We start from the raw sequence: 22,147 nt of genomic DNA on the forward strand, positions 1-22,147 counted from the left end.
TGAAAAACTGCGGCACATATGGCAAACAGTTCATCGGATCCCACTACCGACACATTCTGGATGCGCTACTTATTAAAGAGAAATTACACACTGCATGGCTGAAGTTACTAGAATACATGGAAGGCGGGTGCAATTATTTTCATTCTGTTGTAGGCCTATATGTATAAAAAGATAAATATATACTTTATACACAGACACACACACACACACATACACACACACACACAAAAAAAAACACACATTTGTGAAGAGGCATGCTACCCACCAAAATCACATTATTGTGTGCTCTTAGGCAAACACATCTATAGTCAAGATACTGAATCAGTTAACTCAACACATACAAACAAGGAAAAGCATCTACTGGAACAAAATACATAATTAGGGAATGATTGTTTTTTCTTTGGGGGGGGGGATTACAATTTGCTTGCATCATACCATTCCATTCAGGTCGCAAAAGGAAGAAGTCCAGCCAGCAAACTATATATCACTTTTTTTTCCATTTTCCTCAAGTTAAGCCTGTTGCTTGACCCACATTTTGTGGTGACCTCTCTTTGTTAACGGTGTATAGCAGCCAACACCGGTGCTAGGGAGGAAGTACAAGTACGTTACCGACAGGCTCTAGTCCTAACTAGCTCCGAGTTCTCTCTGCATGCATGCCAACTTCCCTCACGGCCATTTCAAGTTCCTTTCCAGATGGGACTGGTTATTAAAGGCCCATCGCAGCAGCTAGTCCCAATCACGGGTTTGCCAGTTTGACGTGAGAAGGGATCGTGAAATTATCACGCAGGCAAGCTCCAACTGTTTCCCTTCAACGTCATTCAACAAGATATTACGCTGTCATTCATGCACGGAACAAGGTTCTGCCAAAGTTTAACTACTACGGACTGTAAAATGTAATAACTATTCAAAAATTTGACAGCATGCATGATAGACCTATGCATGAAACTGTAAACTGAACAATACTCATTAAAACAGAATAATGTATTATTAGCAACACAAAAACCTTTTAAACATACATTTATTCCTTAAACCCAGAAGATTTACATAAAGAAATTGCTGGTTGATCACATTTCAGATTTCCAAGATCCCTGGTTGCACCTTTAGCGTTTGCCTTCTGAGGCGGTTAGAGACTGTGACAGACACAGTTGTTGACATCATCCATTACAGAGCAAATACGAACTTGACGCTGAACGCTGTTAACCCGAGAACAATCATACGCTCGGCTAAATATGCTACCCAAGCATGCGCAAATGTCACAGCACACCAAAGTCAACTAGGGAGATATCGAATGTACATACACAACACACACACACACACACACACACACACATACCTTACCCATACACATCTAAACCCACATGAACTTGTATCCCACACAACCGCCAGGTGTAAATGGAGGAACAATATTATACACGGCATAAGGAGATAAAAACACACAAACGCTATTTTAGCAATTTCCTCTCGGAAAGGATAGGCAGATGGTACCATGTAGCTATACAATTACATTTATACCTAAATTTGTGTCTTCGTGTCTAACAGAAGGCAGGGTGAAGCCGTGAAAGATTATAAAGGTTGATAATCGCTGAAGAATTGCATGAACTGTATCTACTCAGGAGATGAAGAATACACACACTCACACACATACTTTATATACAGACAAACAAACTACGAATACAAAAACAAGTAAACAAGCAAATTGCATTTATAACGACATCATCAATCCCTGCAAATATCACGCACTAATCAACTCAAATGGAAATATCATGTGACATGGTGTGAAATCCCTCCATACAGCAACTCTCCCCTTGATTTGACTCAACCTCGAAACACGACACAAACAAATCTACTCTGCAGGAATTTTTTCTGCCTTGCAATTCGATAAAGCAATGTGGGGTAAATGGCATTGATATGTAACACCATACCTAATCATCGGCTGTATAACACATTTTTTTTTTTTCATGAATACTAGCCTAATTTAAAGAAAGGTAGGAAATGAAAGAAAGAATGATATCAAATATTATGATACTATATGGCATAATATCATACTTTTGTACCCTAATCTCATTAAGTACCATACTTACAATGAACATGATATCCCCATCACACACACATAAACATACATACAGACATACAATTGCCTTGAAAAACAGTATATTCCACCAATCAAAAGAAAGAGAGAAAGAAAGAGAAAGAAAGAAAGAAAGAAAGAAAGAAAGGAAGAAAGAGAAATACGAAATTCCACTGGTGAGTTCTCGCCTGACTCACTTATGAGTCAACTTACAAGGAGAATTGCCTCGGGAGAAGTTAGGTCCTCATTTCCAATGTCGCCTAATTTGCACATAATCTCATTGGTAAACGAATACCAACATCAACACAGAACACTGCAAGGTGTGAATATCGAGCTCATGCTCATTTGCTTGGAAGGAGAAAAGTGTTTCTTCTATCTTTGTCAAAAATGTCTTCTTCTATCTTCGTCAAAAAAAAAAAATCTTCTTTTTTTCCTCTGTACCTTAAGAAGGGGGGGGGGGGGGGAATCTAGTCTCCGACGGTGGGAAAACCACCAAAATACAAACTGTCTCCCGACACTTTATGGATTGGAAAATATGGGCCAACAAGCACTAGAGGTACTCATTCTGGTTAGCAGCTGATTAACTGTTTCCCCTAATGGAAAGCAGATACAGCCATAAATGTCACTTCTCACACCAACGATAACGGTGTCAGACGCTCACATCTAAATAGAGCTCAGCATTTTTTTTTTTTTCAGCCACGTGTGATTAATAGGGAGCATGGCCTCTGCACAGATCCAATCTAGGAAGGGAGCAGAAGAATGTAAATGAACAGATAGGGAAATAAATGAATAAATGAATAAGAAAATAGATAAATGGATATATATATATATATATAAATATTTGGGAAATAATGGTTTACATACCCTAGTTTTGCTTCATTTAGTTTTGCTTGAGAGTAGTGCGAAGAGCTCGCCAGAATGCCGAATGTTTTGAAAAGCAACAACATACGGACGGCTTGCCCAAATTATGGACCGATGAAAACAAAAGAAATCAAAGGAAGGAAAAACACAATGGAAAATAACAAATAATCAAAAGGAGATATGTTTGTCAGTGAGTTGATTGCCAGGAGTTATTTCTTGTGCAGTCTTTACCCTTTAGACTTGTGAGGTAGTGATGCATTCTCTACTTATCTTTACGGACAATATTTTACAGGTCCTCACTGCACAATCCAAAATCATCAGCGGCATGAAACTTTTGCGAACTGGAGCCGACAGCCTTTTTCGAAGCATGAAACTGTCGCGCATTTGCAGACCATGAGAAACTACATCTACCTCAAGATCTAAATACGATATAAATATCTAGTACTCAGTATTTGGGGCTTTCATTGAATGAAGCATCATGACAGTATGTGAGAGTATTTACTTTGATGTTTATTGAACACAGGTGCATTAAATCTAAAAGTGTAGCTGAATTATATTTGATCATGTGCTCGGTCTACAATATTACAGCAGCGGTACAAGTCAACTTCATGCTTGAATGGTGTGCAGCATTGTACCAGTTGGCATTCAATGCCTTGTGAACAATGAAGACAAAAAAAAAAATGTGTACATTTTACTTTCACGAATCTTGACTCCTAGCAAAAGTAAAATGCACAAGAAAATTTCTGGTTTTACAATACTCACATTTAATGCATTATATACCTTGCAAGAATATATAGGCTATTCCTGATTATCAAAATCATTCTGACTAGCTTCTCCCAATTGAAATGCATTTGCAATCATTTATAGGTGGAAAACATATTTTGGTAAATCGGTCTATGTGAATACATTTTTTATTAAAAAACTGGCTTATTTGTCCAAAGAATTTTTCTTTTCTTTTCAAAGAATCACTCAATGTGAGCGTGCATAGGAATCAAATCCTTTATCCTGCTATCAAAAAAGAAAGCTGTGGTTGAAGAATTGCAACAACAACTTGAATGATCTCTTAATGTCTGCAAGAATGACTTAACTCCATATTTTATACTGTGAAGAAAGAAAAAACTCAGCAAAATAGTAAAGGGTCAAAGTACACCGTAGGTATCCATCAAATTCATTTTTTTCTTCCGTTTCTGTTTTCTCCTGAGTGCAACTATTGATACAACCTCTTTCTCACATCTTCCTGTGTGCATGTGTGCTTGATTGCAGCACTGCAAGTAAGCAAGTAATGACTGAAGATATCTCTCCTTTGCTTTGGCAGTATCGAGCAAACAGGAAAGTAAAGAAAAAAGTGCAAGCACTACTGGACATGTTTGTCTTTTTTTCTCCCCGCAACGACATCAGTGAGCATCCAGTTGTGAGGGAGTCTTGTTGCGTGTTGCTTCCAGGAATCGACAGATAAACTTTCATCGTAATTTTCGAGTGATAGAGCATCGCACATGATTGGTGGCGATTAAACAGATTGCATGAAACGTCCGATATGGGAGCTACAAAGGAATCTAATCCCGAAACAGCGGCGACAAATTGGCAAATTCTTCCTAGATGTATCTTCTGTAAACGTTTCTCCTTTTTCACTTTGGGATAGACACTTCTCACCCGCTTTGTATCACAAGAGCTCTGCAAATTAATCATCTCAAATTAAAGCCTCTATACGTATTATTCTCTTTCTCGGCCGCTATTTCTTTTTCTTCTGTTTTTTTGCATGCCTTTTCCTTTTGTCTTTCCCCTTTTCTCACTCAGTCCCTGTGCCTCTCCCACTATGTGCAATCGCAACTGCAAAATGTAATCAATTTAATGTGGGGCAGTACAGGCAATGGTCACAAAGCATGAAGCGAAGCTTGACTAATCGTAATACACGCTTTCGGTACTGTATTTCTCTTCCTTTCTCGTTCTCTTTCCCTCTCTTACGGAGCCTCAAAGAACCGCAGCGCGAAACCACTAAGTGGGAGGCAGAACATTCGCATCATGACGCGAAGAAGTGAAACCTGTGGGGGGGGGGGGGTGGTGGTGAGGGGATGGTAGGTCCCTTCCCCCCCCCCCCCCCCACCAAAGTTGTGCATAGTAACATGATGGGAAAACGTCATGTGTCGGATGACCGGGTTTTTGCGCATGTATGGGTGTGTGTGTGTGTGTGTGTGTGTGTGTGTGTGCGTGTGTGTGGGCACCTTTGTGTGTGTGTGTGTGTGTGAACAGGTCCCGAGCCAGTATTTGCAAGTTTGTATTCCGAATCATATCACCGTTCTGATCCACATCATTTTCTCTCCTTTATCCTTCTCTCTCGTTCCCTCTCTCACACGATTATTTATTTCAATCTCTGTTTGTCTGTTTCTCCATTTGCAATCTTTTTTTTTTTCTTTTCTTTTTTTTTGGCTTATTTGTTTGTTTGTTTGGTTGGTTTCCTAGTGAAACATCCAGTCTCCCACTTGGGTGTCAGGATTGATATATGGTCAAGATTATGCATGGCAAGATTATCGGTGACTGTAGGCAAAGATGCCGCCAACCGAAGTCAGCAATCTCGCGTCACTTCAAGTCTGCATATGTATGTATTTATATACATATAGACGGAGAAGAACGGAGACGTCTTCTTACAGTTGTTTGTTTGCATTCGTTGGCAAATGTTGTGCAGGGAACACCCCCTCTCATGAGAGATGTTAGTCATTTGAGGACTAAGTAATGCTGAGCGATGGTCGTGGCATTCATGTCGATTTACAGGATTTGTGTCGGCCCAGGAATAAGCTCCACATGTATATATACATATCGTCATATTTTTTTGTTTGTTTCATTGTTTGTTTATTTGTTTATTTTTCCTTCTAGGAACAACATGGGTACAAATGTTTACATCTATCCCCCTGAAGCAGTGGCTAAGTATAGTTGTTTTTAAAATTGGTCAATGCTTTGACAGTAAGAAGAGTATGTGACTTGCGTCCATATTGCCTTGATAAAGTCAAAGCCATCTACATGGGGATAAAACTGCCAAATCCGATGATCTCGCTAGAAAAACAAGGAACTTTGATGCAGTTCAGAAATCTGGTTTCTTCAATGTCAAACTACCTTCCTAGCTGTGTAAAACTCTGAGAATTTCTGACTGTTGTGTTTCTAATGATAATGCATTGTGTTTGTATGTCTGATCTCTAGAATTCAATACTTCACTGCATTCCAGAAAGATTTTTCTAGAACTATAACCTTTTTGTTTTCCAAAGCCGATTTCTTACCATCTTAGTAACAAGTTTGGAGGATTTTGGTGTTTGTTTGTTTTTTTTCAAACCTAAATGAAATGATGTAAATAATGTACTGTAAGAAAGCCTGGAACCTGGATAATGGACAACATTGGAGTCAGAATAGTGATGTGAAGTGACATTAATAATCAAGCTCTCAAAATTACTGGTCACAGATCATCTTTGTGGAGGTTGACAATTTTCAACATTGGTGAGGTCAACCATATCTGCAGGTCTGCACTATAAGTCTTTTTAAACACAGACAAGTTGTACATGGCCTGACATAACATTGCAGAACATACATTTTTCTGATTGCGGTATTTCTGAATTCTCCAGAATCTATATGTTTAAGCTTCCTGATGGTGTATAACTTATCACACCTTATTTCAAAAACGTCAATCACAGAAACAGCAAAGGAGCCAATCTACCAGATTAATGCACAGAATCAGCCCTAATGCATGCAGTAGTTGGGCATTTTATTACAATCCAGGCCAATCTACTGCACTGCTTCATACACAAACAAGAGGTTAGGCCTAAATCTTGAAGGTTACATATTCCAAAACATTCTGAAACTCTGAATTTTTAGATATAAATTCAACACGATTTCAATGTCTTGATTTTCGACACAATTTGGACAAAATTCAACACAAACAATTTCTTGATTTTTTTTCAGCCAAATCATATCTGTTTTGCAATTTCATGTGCCTCAACATCTGCAACTTCAAGGTCTTGTCTACCTTTGGGAGCAGTGATTTAAAAAAAATGTTCAAGATATCACATATGATGCATGTGTACATGTGTAAGTTAGTTGTATCACAAAACATCCTACCACATAAAATTTTGGATATAAAGCCTAGAATATAATGAGATATCACTGTTTTTCTCAATAAACCATAAATGTAGACAGTTTAGGCCAGAAACATTTTTATTATAACCATTGTTCACATTTTGTATATTTTATCATACTGCTTAACATTGATTATAGGCCCTACTGATTCAAACTTTTACATTGGTTGTTTCTATCTCTAACTCACATTTCAGAACTATTTTGGAGCACGAATGCTGGGTTTTTGTTTCATATGCAAATGGTAAAATTATGCCTTTAATCTGTGTATTGTTGCGATGGGGTGTGCATGATCATATGGATTCTGTACTAGCCACTGGCCCCATTGACTATTTTGAGTGAAGATCCCTGCCGCTGTTTTGTTGATGCTGCATGTATGGTGTCTTTCTTTCCCACAAGTATAATGTGACGTACTCGTGTGAGTGTCACATCGGCTCCCTGTGTGTGTACAGAGAGAGGGTAATGGGAGACACGATTACGTTATTTGTAGGCATTCCAACGACCTCTTCGACAGGTGCATTTGCAATGGCATTCTTTATAGTCACTTGCAATATAGACATTGCTGCGTATTGCAGTCTTGTCTTATACGTTAAATTGCTCACAAAATGACTCGATTGACAGATACTCTACTATCAAATCATGCATAAAATCATAGACTACATAATCAAGTACATACAGCAGAAGCAGATGACTGAAGTCATCAAATTGCTCACAAAATGACTCGAGTGACAGATACTCTACTGTTAAATGGGTAAATGATACACATAATCGTAGACTACAAAAATAATGCCTGCCGTTCTCTTGCAGTGATTGTCCCATGCTTACAGTCTCACAATATATATTGCACTGTGAGGAATTGTATCCGTAAGCACACATACGTGAAGTGCATTCACATTTATGTCGCACCAGCTCATTAGACCCATGTAAGACAGAACCTTGCTGTGACACCGTGGGTAAAAAAAAAAAATGCACAGCAGGCATGCGTATGACGTGAAAAGTCTTACTATTTTTGGCAGGCAGAAACACTTAAAACTTTCCTGTCTAGAATTACCCACTGGGTAATGCAGACATGCACTGCCAACCTACATGCATCATGAAAGGAAAAATGAAAAAAAAAAGAATAGAGGCAAAGAAGAAAAAAAAATGTACTTGTGAAAGCAGATGAGATGCCTGAAGGAGACAAACGCGCTCCCCACACTGATTAATTTCTTGGGCTGTTCTGCTTAACAGAAATTGACTATGCCACCTGAATTTTGAATCCCTTTATCAATACTCTCGATCTTCACATATTCAAAATATTTTGAGAGCGTATTTCCCTGCCTTCAGTAATTATTTCCAAACCCATGTTTCCCATGCATTATACATACGGTAAACATATGCAACATAATGTACTATCTCCCTATATGATCAACTACTTATAAATATTTGAATTTATCTCTTAAAATTACTATCTAACTTTCTATATCTCTACAGATGTTTGTGTCTTTATATATCTATCTGCATATACATGTACCTACATATAATCACACAATACACAGTATGGAAGGAGAATGAATATATGGTATCTGCCAGAAAGACAGCATCGTTGCTAACAAAATGCAACAGAAGACACTGAGTGAACCAGATATTTCTACAAATCCTATTTCCAGCAAACACATTTCATGACATATTGAAAGAAAGAAAAAAGATAACAACATGTATGTAATGGACAAATGCCAGTAGAACGGGTATCTGTCAAATAAAAAAAAAAATGAAAGGAAAAACAGACAACTTACACTTGGCACAACTGGGATGGACGTCGACCAGTATAAAGACGCAAGGTGTAGGGACATCCGACGCTGAAAATATATATAATCACCGTACACTGCACTTCAGCCCCAATGGGTAAATTGAAAGTAACCACCACAGATGTCAGAAACACAATTAATCGGCGCTACTTTTACTTGCTGCTCCTTGACAAACAGACTGGCACTGGCGCTAGCTACCACTGGCTGTCACTTTTGCGTCTCACAACTAACGGCAATCCACTGCAAAGTAGTCTCCTGTCCATTGTACAGGACAACAAGCAACTATGCCCACATCTGATACGACACAAGCCGCGGTTGCAGCCGACACGGAGGGACGGCGAGAGAGAGAGACGGGCAGAGATGGGGCAGAGAGAGAGAGGGAGAGAAGGGGAGAGAGAGGGCGAGAGAGGGAGAGACAAGCAAAGAGGCAGGAAGGGAGAAGAGGAGGGGAGAGAGTGGGGGAGAGAGAGACTCTGCCTAGGTAATACAATTCCACTCCGCATTCAACCGACGAGCTCTGCGAGCCTGTCAGCTACCCACATAGCCGGAGCAGAAACACAAAACAAAGCCAGCCCCAGCGCAGTCCATTTGACTAATGGGGAAACAAGGTGAACCACTTTTAATGCTCCCCACCCCCCCTCTTTCTTCACTCCGCTGTAGTGCAAGGTCACATGCTGTTGGGTAGCAGCGTAAGAGGAGTCCGCAGACTGGTCGGCCGAGAGAACGAGACGGCGAAAAGGGAGAGTGAAAAGAGGAGGGAAGAGACAGCCGCACCAGATGATGGCGTTGTGCTTGGCAAACACGGAGGGATGGTACAAAGTAGCATGGGGAAAAAAAAAAAAAAAAACGGAACAAGCAGTTATTTGGCCGGGTTACTAGTACCCTTCTTGCCTGGCTCTCGGTGCTAGTCGCTGTGCAGTGATGTCAGCGTGTTTGCGGATCACCTATGAGTAACTCGCTGACAATGGGGCGTGCGATGAGATGCGCGGGTTATAAGCTTCTAGAGAGTGAAACATGGTGGGGATGAAATCTGCTGTGTGGGTACCAGAAATATCTAGAGATGTCCAGTCACTATTCCAAAATGAAGTCCATTCAACATTTCACCACAATGGACCACACTGTCTGTCATTGCCTTTAGAGGAAGGGTCTGTATGCTAATCAATGGGCAATTTGACAATTCTTGGGTTCAAAAAAAAAGAAGAAAATGGAATGACAGTAACTTACAGGATATATACTATGCATATACACTTTTACCAGAATATATGTCTGTTGCCCTTTAGATATTTTTCACTCTACTGCAGATTGAATAGATTTGAAAAAAAAAATACAAACAGTAACTGAATTGATAAGAGTAGTTGTGGAAGAGTGGTTGAAATAATAGTAAAAGAAGTGCAATATTCAGGCACTAGTATTGGTTGCAGTACCAGTAGTAGTATAGCAAGTAAGTAGTAGAAGTACTTGTAGTAGTGGAAGTAGAAGTGTGATAGTTGCAGTAGTAGTAGTAACAATCGTCAACAGTGGTGAAATTTGTAATGGTAACAGCAGTGATGTCCATAGCAGCAGGCAACCACGTAAGTAATGATAATTTAAGCTGCAATAGTAAGAAGTGTATTTGTTAAAGTGGTATAATGTCATCAGGACAGAAAATACAACTTTTCTTTTTTTCAAACTACAGAACAGCAATATATTACTGATATCTTTGAACACTATATTTTCCCTCTAAACACATCTTACTAATGATATAGAAAGTGGCGCATTAGTCATAACAATGACAGCAGACAGGCAAACAAACAAAAATATGCCTTTTGAACTGGTTATCTATCATATTCAGAGTCATCATGGGTTTTCCTTTGTCTTTACTCTGTATTAGTGTCTCTTATAGGCTACAAAAGCTCTTCAAAGCAACAAAGACATACGATTGTCATGCATACCAAAGTCTATCTTTGTAGATATACATGTACACTGTAGGTTGAGGGTTGTACTTTATACACTTTTGCTTCATCTCAGGCTCTTCCTGGATAGACTAAACATCAAGGAAGATGTTCACCTTGCATAATCATCATAATGTTCGTCCATGACATGGTGTGTGTTGGCATACTTTATTGCTTTGTTCATTTATGTATTTTGTTTGGCAGATTGGTTTGGTAGGTCATGAACAGACACTGCTCCTTCTGGTGCAACTTTGAAGGCACGTACATTGCACAAGTGGGTTTTCTCCGAGTTTACGAGTACAACGTAGTTGTAGTTGCTTTGATAGCAACTTCGGACGAAAGTCAGAAATGTGAACTAAACACAAGCCTTTTTGCCATCAATGTGAATGCCTCCATACTTTTGCATTTATTTATTTATTTATTAATTATTATTATTATTATTATTATTATCATTTTTTTTTGGGGGGGGGGGGTCTTCCACTGTCAATTCATCTGTTCAATTCATTAATTTATCAATCCACCAAGGACTCTGTATAGGCAAAGAAAATGCCCATCCACGCGAGTCAGAGAAATGTACCAACTTTCTGGATAACAAACCCTTATCTACATGTATTGAGATGCTGATCGTGCTATTTACACTGTAGTAAGACTTTTATGTCCACACTGGCAAAAAATCAAGAGATTTGAATCGTGTGATGCAAATCTCCAGATTCATATCTCGCTAATTCGCGTCAGCATGAATCCTACTACAGAGTGACTGGATTTGTTCAAGATCTAGTGTTCTTCTGACAGAACAGAATCAAACTTCTCTCCCCTCCCCCCCCTTTTTTTTTAACTCTCCTGAGACAAGGCTGGCCAAGAGGTCAGGATGGTCCATGGGTATTTCATTCATCATTTCAGTAGACCAACCCTCACCCTTACTACTCGATTACCTGCTCTCATCCTTCTTCTCAGCCCTGGCCTCTCCCAGACCCACACCCTCCCCCGTGGCTTTCTCAAATCTCTTGCAGTGACCTGGCAATGTGGGACTCATTACAGGGGGCTTCAATGTTGAAAAGATAACGGCAAAAAAAAACAAAGAAAAAGAAACAAAACAGAACAACCAAACGTCACCTTGCCCTTTGCTTCCCTTCGCTCTCCTCCCCTCTTCTCTCCCTCTCTCTCTCTCCTTTCTCTCTTTCTTCCATCTGACATGCATCTTACGAACAAATTCGCCCACAATAGTCCCAGGTATATGATTATCTGTCAGCAATAATTTCGAATACAATCACAGGGTACAATATGGGAGAAGTTGGGAAAGGAGGCAGGGGAGGGAAAAACTGGCAAGAATATCACCATCCTTCTTTTCTTCAACATCCAGTCCTATTGTCTTTGTTGTCATTCTCTACTGTTGGAAACTCCTACACTCATGTTTCTTTCTTTGAAAAGACAAAACAAACTAGCAATTTAAAGCACTCGGAGAGCACAGACCTCCGCCAAGCCAGCAAACTCATTTCCATCCTTACACGCATGCAATTTCCCAAAATAGAAGCCTTTTGTTTACGTCATTGCACGGTGCCTTGCCCGAGCAGAGCACGCGATTTAGTGTGCGTATGTAAGCCTCCAGTATGCACAGCTTGAACCTAAAGTTCATCAACCTTATGTGCCAAAAGATGAAAAATCCTTCAAAAATCCATGAAAATTCGCGGATCACTACCAAAATTGAATGAGATGTTGCTTTTGTCAAATTCGACTTTTTATGCAAGTTTCATTTTAATCCGTAAACAACTTTTTGAGTTATTTTGCAAGCAGTCAAACCAACGCTGATGATCAATTAACTTTCTCCTTCCTTAGCGGAGATAATAAACAAACGAACAAACAAACAAACAAAAATCTTTGTACCTTCTACACCATCTAAACCACACAGTGCCAATATTCTGAACAAACTATGACTGGTCAATTGGACTTAATCCGTTGACGACTAGTCCCAACCCCCAAGTGTACTCAAGCAGGTGTATATATTGGAAAAAAATCAGATCCACTCTAAAACTTCATCAATTACCTACTAAAGAAAGAGAGAGAAAATCCCTGCAGAACAGTGCAAAATTGATTAAAATCAGATGAGAAATAAGGAAGTTATGACATTCTAAAATTTCACAATCTTTTTGGAAAACACTTCTTGACCAGTTGTTATGAATATTCAAATCAGCAAGTTGATGATGTCATGCTCTCACAATTTCTTATTCATTTCATATACAGAAATGACAAATAAATCTCATATTTCAGCTGTATAGATATAAAACTTATACCTTAAAACCACCCAAAATAAAAAAAGAACAAATGTTACCTCTGACGTATTTTGGTAAGGGAATATGTTTTTACCTGTATTAGCTATTAGACAATAAAAAATTTTCCAAATTTAATTTATAACATACCACATGTCCATGAAAAATTGTGAGGGCATGACATCATCAACTCGCTCACTTGAATATTCATATGGACTGGTCAAGAAGTATTTTTAAAAAATGTGAAATTTCAAAATGTCATATATCATAATCATTTCTTATCTGATTTTTGTCATTTTTGGAACTATTTTTTTTTCCTCTTTCGTTTGGAGTTTATTACAAGGGTTTCCCTAGTATCATGTCAAATACACTCAAAGGTCCTGCTACACATCCAGCTGCCAGATTTCATCTCTGACTTAAATAATGACTTTACTATATCTGTCCCAAACCATTTACCAGTGACTTTGCTCCATCATACAACTGTACTGTAAGTTTTCACGTTAGATTAAAATTTCTTGACTGATTTGTCCCTATCATGAACACTTGTCAGGTTTTGACTTTGACATTTAGACTTTAAATGGATATGTCACTCTGGTAAATTAAAAAAATTATAGCTTATCACGACATGGGGAGGGGGGGGGGAGACATGCATTTTGAGTACAGGTACACTATGTACATTGTATGTTTCATACTCAAATACTCAACAGACACAGATAAGAATTGTAGTGAGGAGGATGGGAGGGGCACACCTAAAACTAGCAACTATGTAAATGAGTATCTTTGTAGCCTTCCTATCTTATCCCTCCCCCTCAAACATCGTACAGCATTGCTCTGTGTGTGTGTGTGTGTGTGTGTGTGTGTGTGTGTGTGTGTGTGTGTGTGCACGTGCGTGGGTGTGTGTGTGTGTGTGTGTGTGTGTGTGTGTGTGTGTGTGCACGTGCGTGGGTGTGTGTGTGTGTGTGTGTGTGTGTGTGTGCTAGGTGGGAGATAGATTGAGAGATGGTTGAAGGGAAGAACGTTTATGCTCCAAAAAGGCCTGCGACTGGTGATTTAATCCTGGACGGAAACATGGCGGGGAGCGTTTTTCTCTCCGCACGCCCTCGTGGGGACATGCCTCTGCATGCCATTCCATTCCTCAAAGTATTCTGTTTCCAACGCACGGCAAACTGGCTGAGTGAGTCCTGAGCTCTCGCTGCTGCTGACTACGACTGACCAGCAGTGGGAGGTGGATGGATACCTCCTTTCTTGTCAGGACTCCTGGTGACCTGGATAATGCTAGCCTTTGTGCAAGACTTTACGCTGTTGCTGACCCCACACCACCATCCTCAATTGTGATGAGGAGGATGGGAGGGCTTGTGAGTTCAAGTTCTTGCTGGAAGAGACTGTGTTTTAAGCTTATATTGTAAGCAAATGGTTTGATTGTATTTATTTTTGTAATAGCTATTTTAATATGTATATTTTTTTCCTGATTCCACTGTTCTGTCATTTTCTACACTTGGTTATTACTGATCTAGGTTGGGCGTATTGCTCTTTCAAACTTTATTTTATTTTATTTTTAAATTCATGAAATGTGATTTCATATTTATAAAATTTAATTGTACAAGACCTTGCTGTAAAACAACATTCACCTGATGATCTTGTTATCCTGTCAAAATATGTTGAAATAAATAAATAAATAGATAAATAAATACATACATATTCAAATAAATAAATAAATAAATGAAGTTTGTTTGCTTGTTTGTTTATACGTGCTATTATCACAATGGGTCTTGAGAGGGCTAATTCTTTTGTATTTTATTTGTTTTGTTCAAATTACCATCCTAATGAGTCTGGAGAAGGGCTTTTTCTTTGATTTGTTTGTATTATCATCACAATGCTTATCACAAAGGTTATTCCTTGTGTTTGTTTTTGTGTGTGTAAGAATTTCAAACATTCTTAAACTTTGAAGTTAAGACAGAAGGTACTGAGGATATCAAAATTGAATTTCTCGCTTTTTTTCGGGGGGTGGGGAGGGGGCGGTGGGGAATAAATGTCATTTTTTTTTTTTCGACATCTGCTTCTTTATCATGATAAGATGCCATCAGGTCACATACTACATTGCTGGTGGTGGGAAATGAATATAGGCAGCAGTGAAAAGCACATGACCTCTCTCCTCATTGTGTGCATCTCGCACCATGGAGGGGCCATCTGAAGATGGTCTCTGGCATTAAAAGGCTACATACAAAACTATCAGACTTTTTTTTCAAGATGATAAAAACCAGAACGTTTGTTTACAATATATACAACATCTGCATTCTAGTTGTGCAGTAGAGCAAACTTTGATAATACCATAGTTCGATATTATTTGTGCTTTTTTCTATCATGGATTACCAACAGGCTGTTTTGATGCAGTTATTCAGCATAACAATGAATGAAATCATTCATAGTAATTCATACAAAGCTGAAACAGCCAGATGCATCAAGTCAATTTACTATCAAAGGATGCAAACTTTACACAACCCCTTCATGCAGCCCCAATTTATTGTTGGGGACTTTGTTTGACCCATTTCTCTTGTACTTGTTTTCCCTATTTAACACAAAATGTAACAAAGGTACCACGGCCAAATATGCAAGTATTTCTACCATAAAGGTTGCAGGGTAATGCGCACATTGTCTGGTAAGATTGGCAGTGGCACCAACACCCTTTACAAATTTGATGGTGCCCATGCCCTTTCTGTCCCTGAAATGATATCACACACAATGTGATGTCTGGGTCGATTCCATTAGTGGGGGGATGCGATCACTGGCGTTCAGGCTTATACACATTTGGGTTAATACTGTATGCCCACTGTGTAATTAGTTTCAAACTTGTGTCTACGTAAATTATATTGTCTTCTGATGGTTGGCTGGTTTGGGTTTCAAAACTCAATGACAAAAAAAAGGTAATAAGTCATTAAGTCCCATGTTATGAAAGGGTGGCCTTGATGTGATGACCCCAATGCTATGAAGCATGCATTACAATTTGTAAGATTACATTACAAATACAGACTGACGGAGAGACACGATGACAGCATTATACCCTCAGCCCCGAGAAGCGTCCAAAATGAAAAGATAATACTAATATGCACTGTACATAACCCCACAAATTTTAGCTACACAGAAACCTTTGTGCTATTCTCGTATACTACATATATTTCATATTATAATACATTGATGTATATCATATACACGATGTTTCATTTCATTTTTCTTGGGCTAAGATGAGGGGAAGAGGAGAGAATTGATAATGTGGGATGGGGCTTTAGCATCATCTTGGAGGGCACATGGTTTAATCTACTCACTGAAGGCTAACATCAAGGCCATGCGTTATGAATATTTCATTCTATTTTGTCAGTATATCCCAAGTGAGTTACACGGTTAATGACAATGAATCCACACCTAACGGAAAGCCCTGCGGCAAAGGATGCGCAGACAAGTTTCCCACCTTTTGCCAACACAGGTTTAGTCTCGGGTATACAAGACCAGATGTTGTTTAATACGGTAGAATCGGAATAGGAAAATAACATGAATAATGATGATTTTAACAGTTGTAGTAGTAGTCCTAGTAGCACTACCACCACTGTCACTGCCAGTGATGACAATAATGACTATGAATCAAAAAATATTTCTCATCTCAATGGAGAAATATAAGAACATCATTGCCACAGTCCCTTGTCTTATTAACTCTCCTAGGATGATCAATATCAAAATCCCATTGACATGAATGCACCAACAAAGTTTGTCAAATGGCCATGACAAATCTGCAGGATTTTTGGCAAAAACAAACAAACAAACAAACAAACAAACAAACAGGCTGGTGTTTCTGGCAGCTTTTTTTTTTTGGGGGGGGGGGGCAGTCTGAGAAAAAAAAAAAGGTGTTTCTTTCTTCCTTTCTGGTGTTTTTTTTTTTCCTAAATATATTACTGCAGGTGCATGCTGTCAGTGGAAGTGTGTATATTGTAAATGTAAAGTGTTCTCGTGTATGATAGGAAAGGACTGGTACATGAATGGTGACACTAGAGTATATAGCCAACAGAATTCTGCAGCCTGCAGCAGCCTTGAAATGAGACTATCCTATGCCTGTGACCTACATGTACATTATCCCTAGCAGCACTTGTGGAAGAGGAGGGAGGGTGGAAGGACACTGTAATTACGCAAGAAAGAAAGACCTTGATTGTACTTCCTAATGAGACACATGCACAAAAAGGCAGCTTTGAAATAAGAATGAGAGAAAAAAAAAATACACGGCATTACCGGTTGGGGAAAGCAATGAACAGAGAGCTTGGTGGATAGGTTCAACAGAAAGAATGAGAGGAAGACGATTTGTGATTGTCGTATATTGAAAGTGTTCAATCTTTTTCGTAATTTTTTCACCACTCTCTTTGCTACCCAACTCTGGAATACAATTTCCAAACTACCGCCTGGGGCTGGAGGGTGGAAGCAAATTCATCTTTATATGCAATGTGTAAAGTTATATGAGCATGTTCATGAATTATTACAAAAAAAAATGTTATAGAATATAAACCTGTTGGAAACTGGCTACAGGAACTCATGAAGAATACCATATATGCCAGTAACTCAGCGGTTTGGCAAATTTGTGGAAGAACAAATATCAAATACATTGCATTCAAAGCAGATGGTGGATTGTTAAATGTTCAACTGCTGATGTGGCCCAACTAACCACTTCTTCGCTTTAAATATATTTTTCTTACAACAATCATGGAGAATGGAGAAAGGGAGAAAATGTGGTCCATATGATTAGCAGGTTGTGCTTTACAATTTTCTTTTAAAGATACAAACGTCCCCATCATACACACTCAACCAACTAATATTAGTTCCTCTCCCTTATGAATGTATCATCTGCCTGATATCTTCCCTACTCCTCTTCAAGCAAATAAACATACCACAAGAATGGCAAACCCAAGCAAATTCTTTGTGTACATTATACTGTAAGAGTGGAGAAACATTGCAACAACAAGTCCTCAGCCCCCCCCCCCCCCCCAATTTCCATGTGAGGCTTTTTGGCGCTTAACACACAATTGTATGGACTAATTTTATAAAATAAGTCAGTTCACACAAACTTTTAATGAGCCATAAACACATACAGCATTTTGCACCACATACAATTGTACATTTGTACATCATTGTCGGATTGTCAGATGATGTCTGTATATATCCCATTTCCCCCACAGAAGACTTACATCATTTCTATATTTGTGTGGATTAGTTATCAGTACACTCAAGACTATTGCACAGCAGTACAGAATGCTTTAACATCTAAAGAAGATAAGGGTCCATTACTGCTAAGGGGGGGGGGGGGGGGGATGAGTTTAAATGAGCACAGCTGTCAAACGAAATTTTCTCCACACATATATGGAAATTGCAGTTTTTAGAGGGTCTTTGCAGGTGCCACATTATCAGAATGCAAACCAGCACTGCCATATTTTGGCATGCGCACAATTGCATATGTGGCATTTCATGTAACACCCTGTCCAATCTCATCACCTTCAAAAATAATGATCGCTTGACCGAAATTTGAACTTGTTGTTTACCGAAATGTAATCAATACCTGAACTAATATGTTTCCCAAGTAATTTTCCTCTGAACACTTCTCAACCCACACAGAATGTACGTACAGAGGTAGCGTGGGCAGGACAGACAGACTTGTCAACCAAAATACACACACACACATACACACAGGTTCACTCATTCTTTTCTGTCTCCATCATCCTCCCGCCCCCAAACAATACTACAAACATACACACATACAAACATACATGCATTGTACAAACACGCGCACACAGACACATACACTTTACACAGCACCTTGGCACAATTGTGACTCAAACTATGTTTGGAATGCAAACAAATTCCTGGCAAATTACCCAGCATCTCGACATGATACAAGTTTCTGCCTGACTTTATTGTGATGATCTCAAAACCGTGTGCTACACGTTCCAGATGCCCCCATCCCTTTTGAACGCATGACTTGTCTGTAAATGGATGAACTGATGGCAATAAGCACACAGCGAGAGGGAGAGAAAACTGAATTTGAAAAAGACATGGGGAAAGTAATAAGGGGAAGACATGCACAGCCAAGAACCATAATAAGTAACCAACCGAACGGAATGCCCGCCCTTTCCCAATGAATCAAAGTATTGTGAGAGCCACATTACTGCGCCCATAAGCTCTACCCAGCAGCTCTCCGCAAAAGTGAAAGTGCAGAGCATAAAAGATGTTGGTGGAGTATGTGTGTCACCAAGCACTCATTTCCTCTTTTCTTATTTTTTTTTTTCATTTGAAGTACACACTCACAAATTTTGCTTCCCTTATCTTGCATTATTTCCGCTACAAGACACCGGCGATGCCATGTTTCAACTACGACGTCAATGATCACCCTCCAACTCCCCTTCCTCTCCCCTCTTCTTCTGCATCTTCTTATGTGCCCTCCTTTGGAAATGTATCTTTTAGGTGACAAACTGTACATGTAGATGTACATATGTGTAGCATGCTCCTCCCCCTCCCCCTCCTCCCCCCCCCCATCCCCCATCCCCCCTCTCATATCATCAACTATGCTATTTCACAACATCCATGCATCGCTACAAACTAGGCTGCACATACATGCAGTCTTTTATACATCATGTGCTCACCATGGCTTTGGTCTAAAGCAATCTGACTGAGGGGCGGGCATTGAGTGCTCAATAACACCCATGATGCAGTGGACTGCCCTGGCTTCCCGCTCGTTATTGGATCGCAATTTCTGCGGAGGCGCATCAGATGTCAGACTTGTGTGTTGTGGGTATTGACCCTCCCTTGTTCAATTGTATGTACAGCCCGCCAACTGACAGCGCAACATATTAGCAGCACTGTAGCGAAGGAGCCAATTTTCGGTGCCATCGCCGTATCGTCAATTTTACGCGGAAAATGCGACGTGACAACTGCATCAAAACGGTGCGAGGAAAGGGTTGCTATCCGACTACTTTTTCCCACTCACAGGAATTGCGCAAGGTGGGCAGAAAAATGAGCGAGATCTGTGGACACAAACTCACAAATTTGGCGTTCTGTGCAGCCCCCTCCCTAGTCCCCGTGCTACAACTGCCATGGATAGTTCGAAACAAATGTCAGAATAGATCAAGTAATATCTCCTGATCTCTTTTGTGTACAGATTACAATGGCTCTCCAAAAAGACTGTGGAATCGTTTCATCCGATGCAGGTTGCTTAATTCTGAATGCTGTGAAATAGCTAGGCAGTACTCAGCTGAGTGAAAGAGGCATGAAGAGTGTTGAGAGAATTCATGTAATGCATAAATAGCACAGTTAACATTAAGGGGGGAGGGGGGAGAAAAAAGGAAACATGTGACATCAGCTTCACATTTACTTCATGCCCATCACAATCCGAGACTCTCAAATCTATCGATCAGTTTCAGGGAAGGTTTAGTCTGTCCTAGTGATCCCACACAAGCCAAAGAAGGTCACACAAAAAAGAAGTGCACACACAAAAAAAGAAGTGCACATACTTGGTTTTTTTTACCCATCACAAGTATAGGCAAGAAAGATTGTTGACTTGCCCGACGATAACATTAGTTAACAAGAGCGCAAGAATTCCCACACGGTGACATCGAGACGGAAAAATCATTCCCCTGTCACCGATTGCAAAAGCACTTTATATAGGCCGCCTGTGTTCCCCAAAAAACTCAATCGAAAATTTGTCAGCAGTGAATGCTCTTATCACGCTGATCAATGAAGCACTGTCGATGTGACGATCCAGCTGGAAAGACGTGTCGAGACCTCAGTATCAGAAATAAAAGTGCATCTACATGCAGACACACAAAAGTGGATGACACATGCACAGAGACGCTGAATAAACATGCACAGACATATTATAAGTAGATCTTCCCCAGACACTGAAATACTGATTTTCCTTCCAATAGAACCATCACCGTATTTGTCTCTATCTCTCCCAATCTGAATACTCCCCACATCCAAGAATTATACAATTATCTACATTTCTGTATCTTCCTTGATAACAGAAATATATATAACAGTAACACATTGGTACAGCTTATTACTCATTCAGGATGTACATGAATTCTAGGTATATAAAAATCTTTTATATTCCCCCGCATATACATCTCTCCTTTTTGTGCTGTTGTTGTTTTCTTACAGGTCTTCTCTCCCTTTACGCGCAACAAGCTATTTTCAGCTCATACCAAACAACCACTACCCACATACTTGACTCATTTTTACACTCCATCAACAAGCACTTATTTGCTGGAAAAAAAAAAAAGATGGAAAAAAAAAGGTGTTCCCCATCCCCCCTCATCCCCCCCCCCACCCATCACCACCAAAAACACTCTGTGCCAAGAAAGGTCGAACACACCTTCCTGCCTTGATGAGCTTGTGGTTTCTCGCATTAACCAATCTGGAGCAATCGAGTTTGCCCAATACAAGCCGTCATTATCTCAATATATGTATTCTGAGGAACGCTGTGTTGACTCACTCATGTCTTGGATGGAAATCCCCTTGCAATGGCTGGCTGCAGCAGATCACCCGCGCTGTACTCTGTGGACTCCCAGGACTCGAGTCAGAAGCATTCTTAACCCCTTGAGGACAGACTGATTGTGCTACAACACGCATTTGCCATAGACACCTGCCCAAGTATACTCGTGACTCGTCCTCAATGGGTTAAATGCAATTCTTCATCAAACATCGCGGGGATGGTTTCCCTGCACGCTGTGCATCATCACAACCAAAGGTATAACGATTATAAGAGGCAGTCTCACCACTGAGAACCAAATTACAGGCAAATTTTAAATGACAGCAATAACAAGAAGTTATCCACACAGTGAGCTCTTTCTGAAAGCAGTTAAGCTATATAATTTGAAATCAATAAATATCTGGGCAAACTGCCATTCATAGTAAATACAATCTTAAAGAGAACTGTGCTTTAAAACCCAACTAACAATACCAGTATTTTATATGCTACAGAGAATGTTCATTTGTCTGTCATGCCATATTGTTTGATTTTTAAAACTCTTGGGTTCTTTAAAAAAACTAGAAATGTCGCTATGGCGACTGATGCCTCCGCCATAATCCATGTTTCTC

General features: G+C 39.6%; 1 protein-coding gene across 2 annotated transcripts in view; it reads right to left on the minus strand.

Annotated features, from left to right (window-relative positions):
- Nucleotides 1–22,147, minus strand: part of LOC139724803 (uncharacterized) — an 85,358-nt gene that overhangs the window by 32,132 nt on the left and 31,079 nt on the right. The window contains exon 1 of one of the 2 annotated variants that reach the window (XM_071635923.1): nucleotides 8,818–9,116. The exons of the other annotated variant lie outside the window; for it this stretch is intronic. Coding sequence (XP_071492024.1) covers nucleotides 8,818–8,874 — 57 coding nt within the window. The 5' untranslated portion in view covers nucleotides 8,875–9,116. Of the gene's footprint in view, nucleotides 1–8,817; nucleotides 9,117–22,147 lie in introns of those variants that run through there. 2 annotated transcript variants of the gene reach the window in all.

Source organism: Diadema antillarum, unplaced genomic scaffold (genome assembly GCF_040938485.1).
Source record: "Diadema antillarum isolate AM-2024a unplaced genomic scaffold, OU_Dant_1.0 scf00000231, whole genome shotgun sequence".
Classification (NCBI taxonomy): domain Eukaryota; kingdom Metazoa; phylum Echinodermata; class Echinoidea; order Diadematoida; family Diadematidae; genus Diadema; species Diadema antillarum.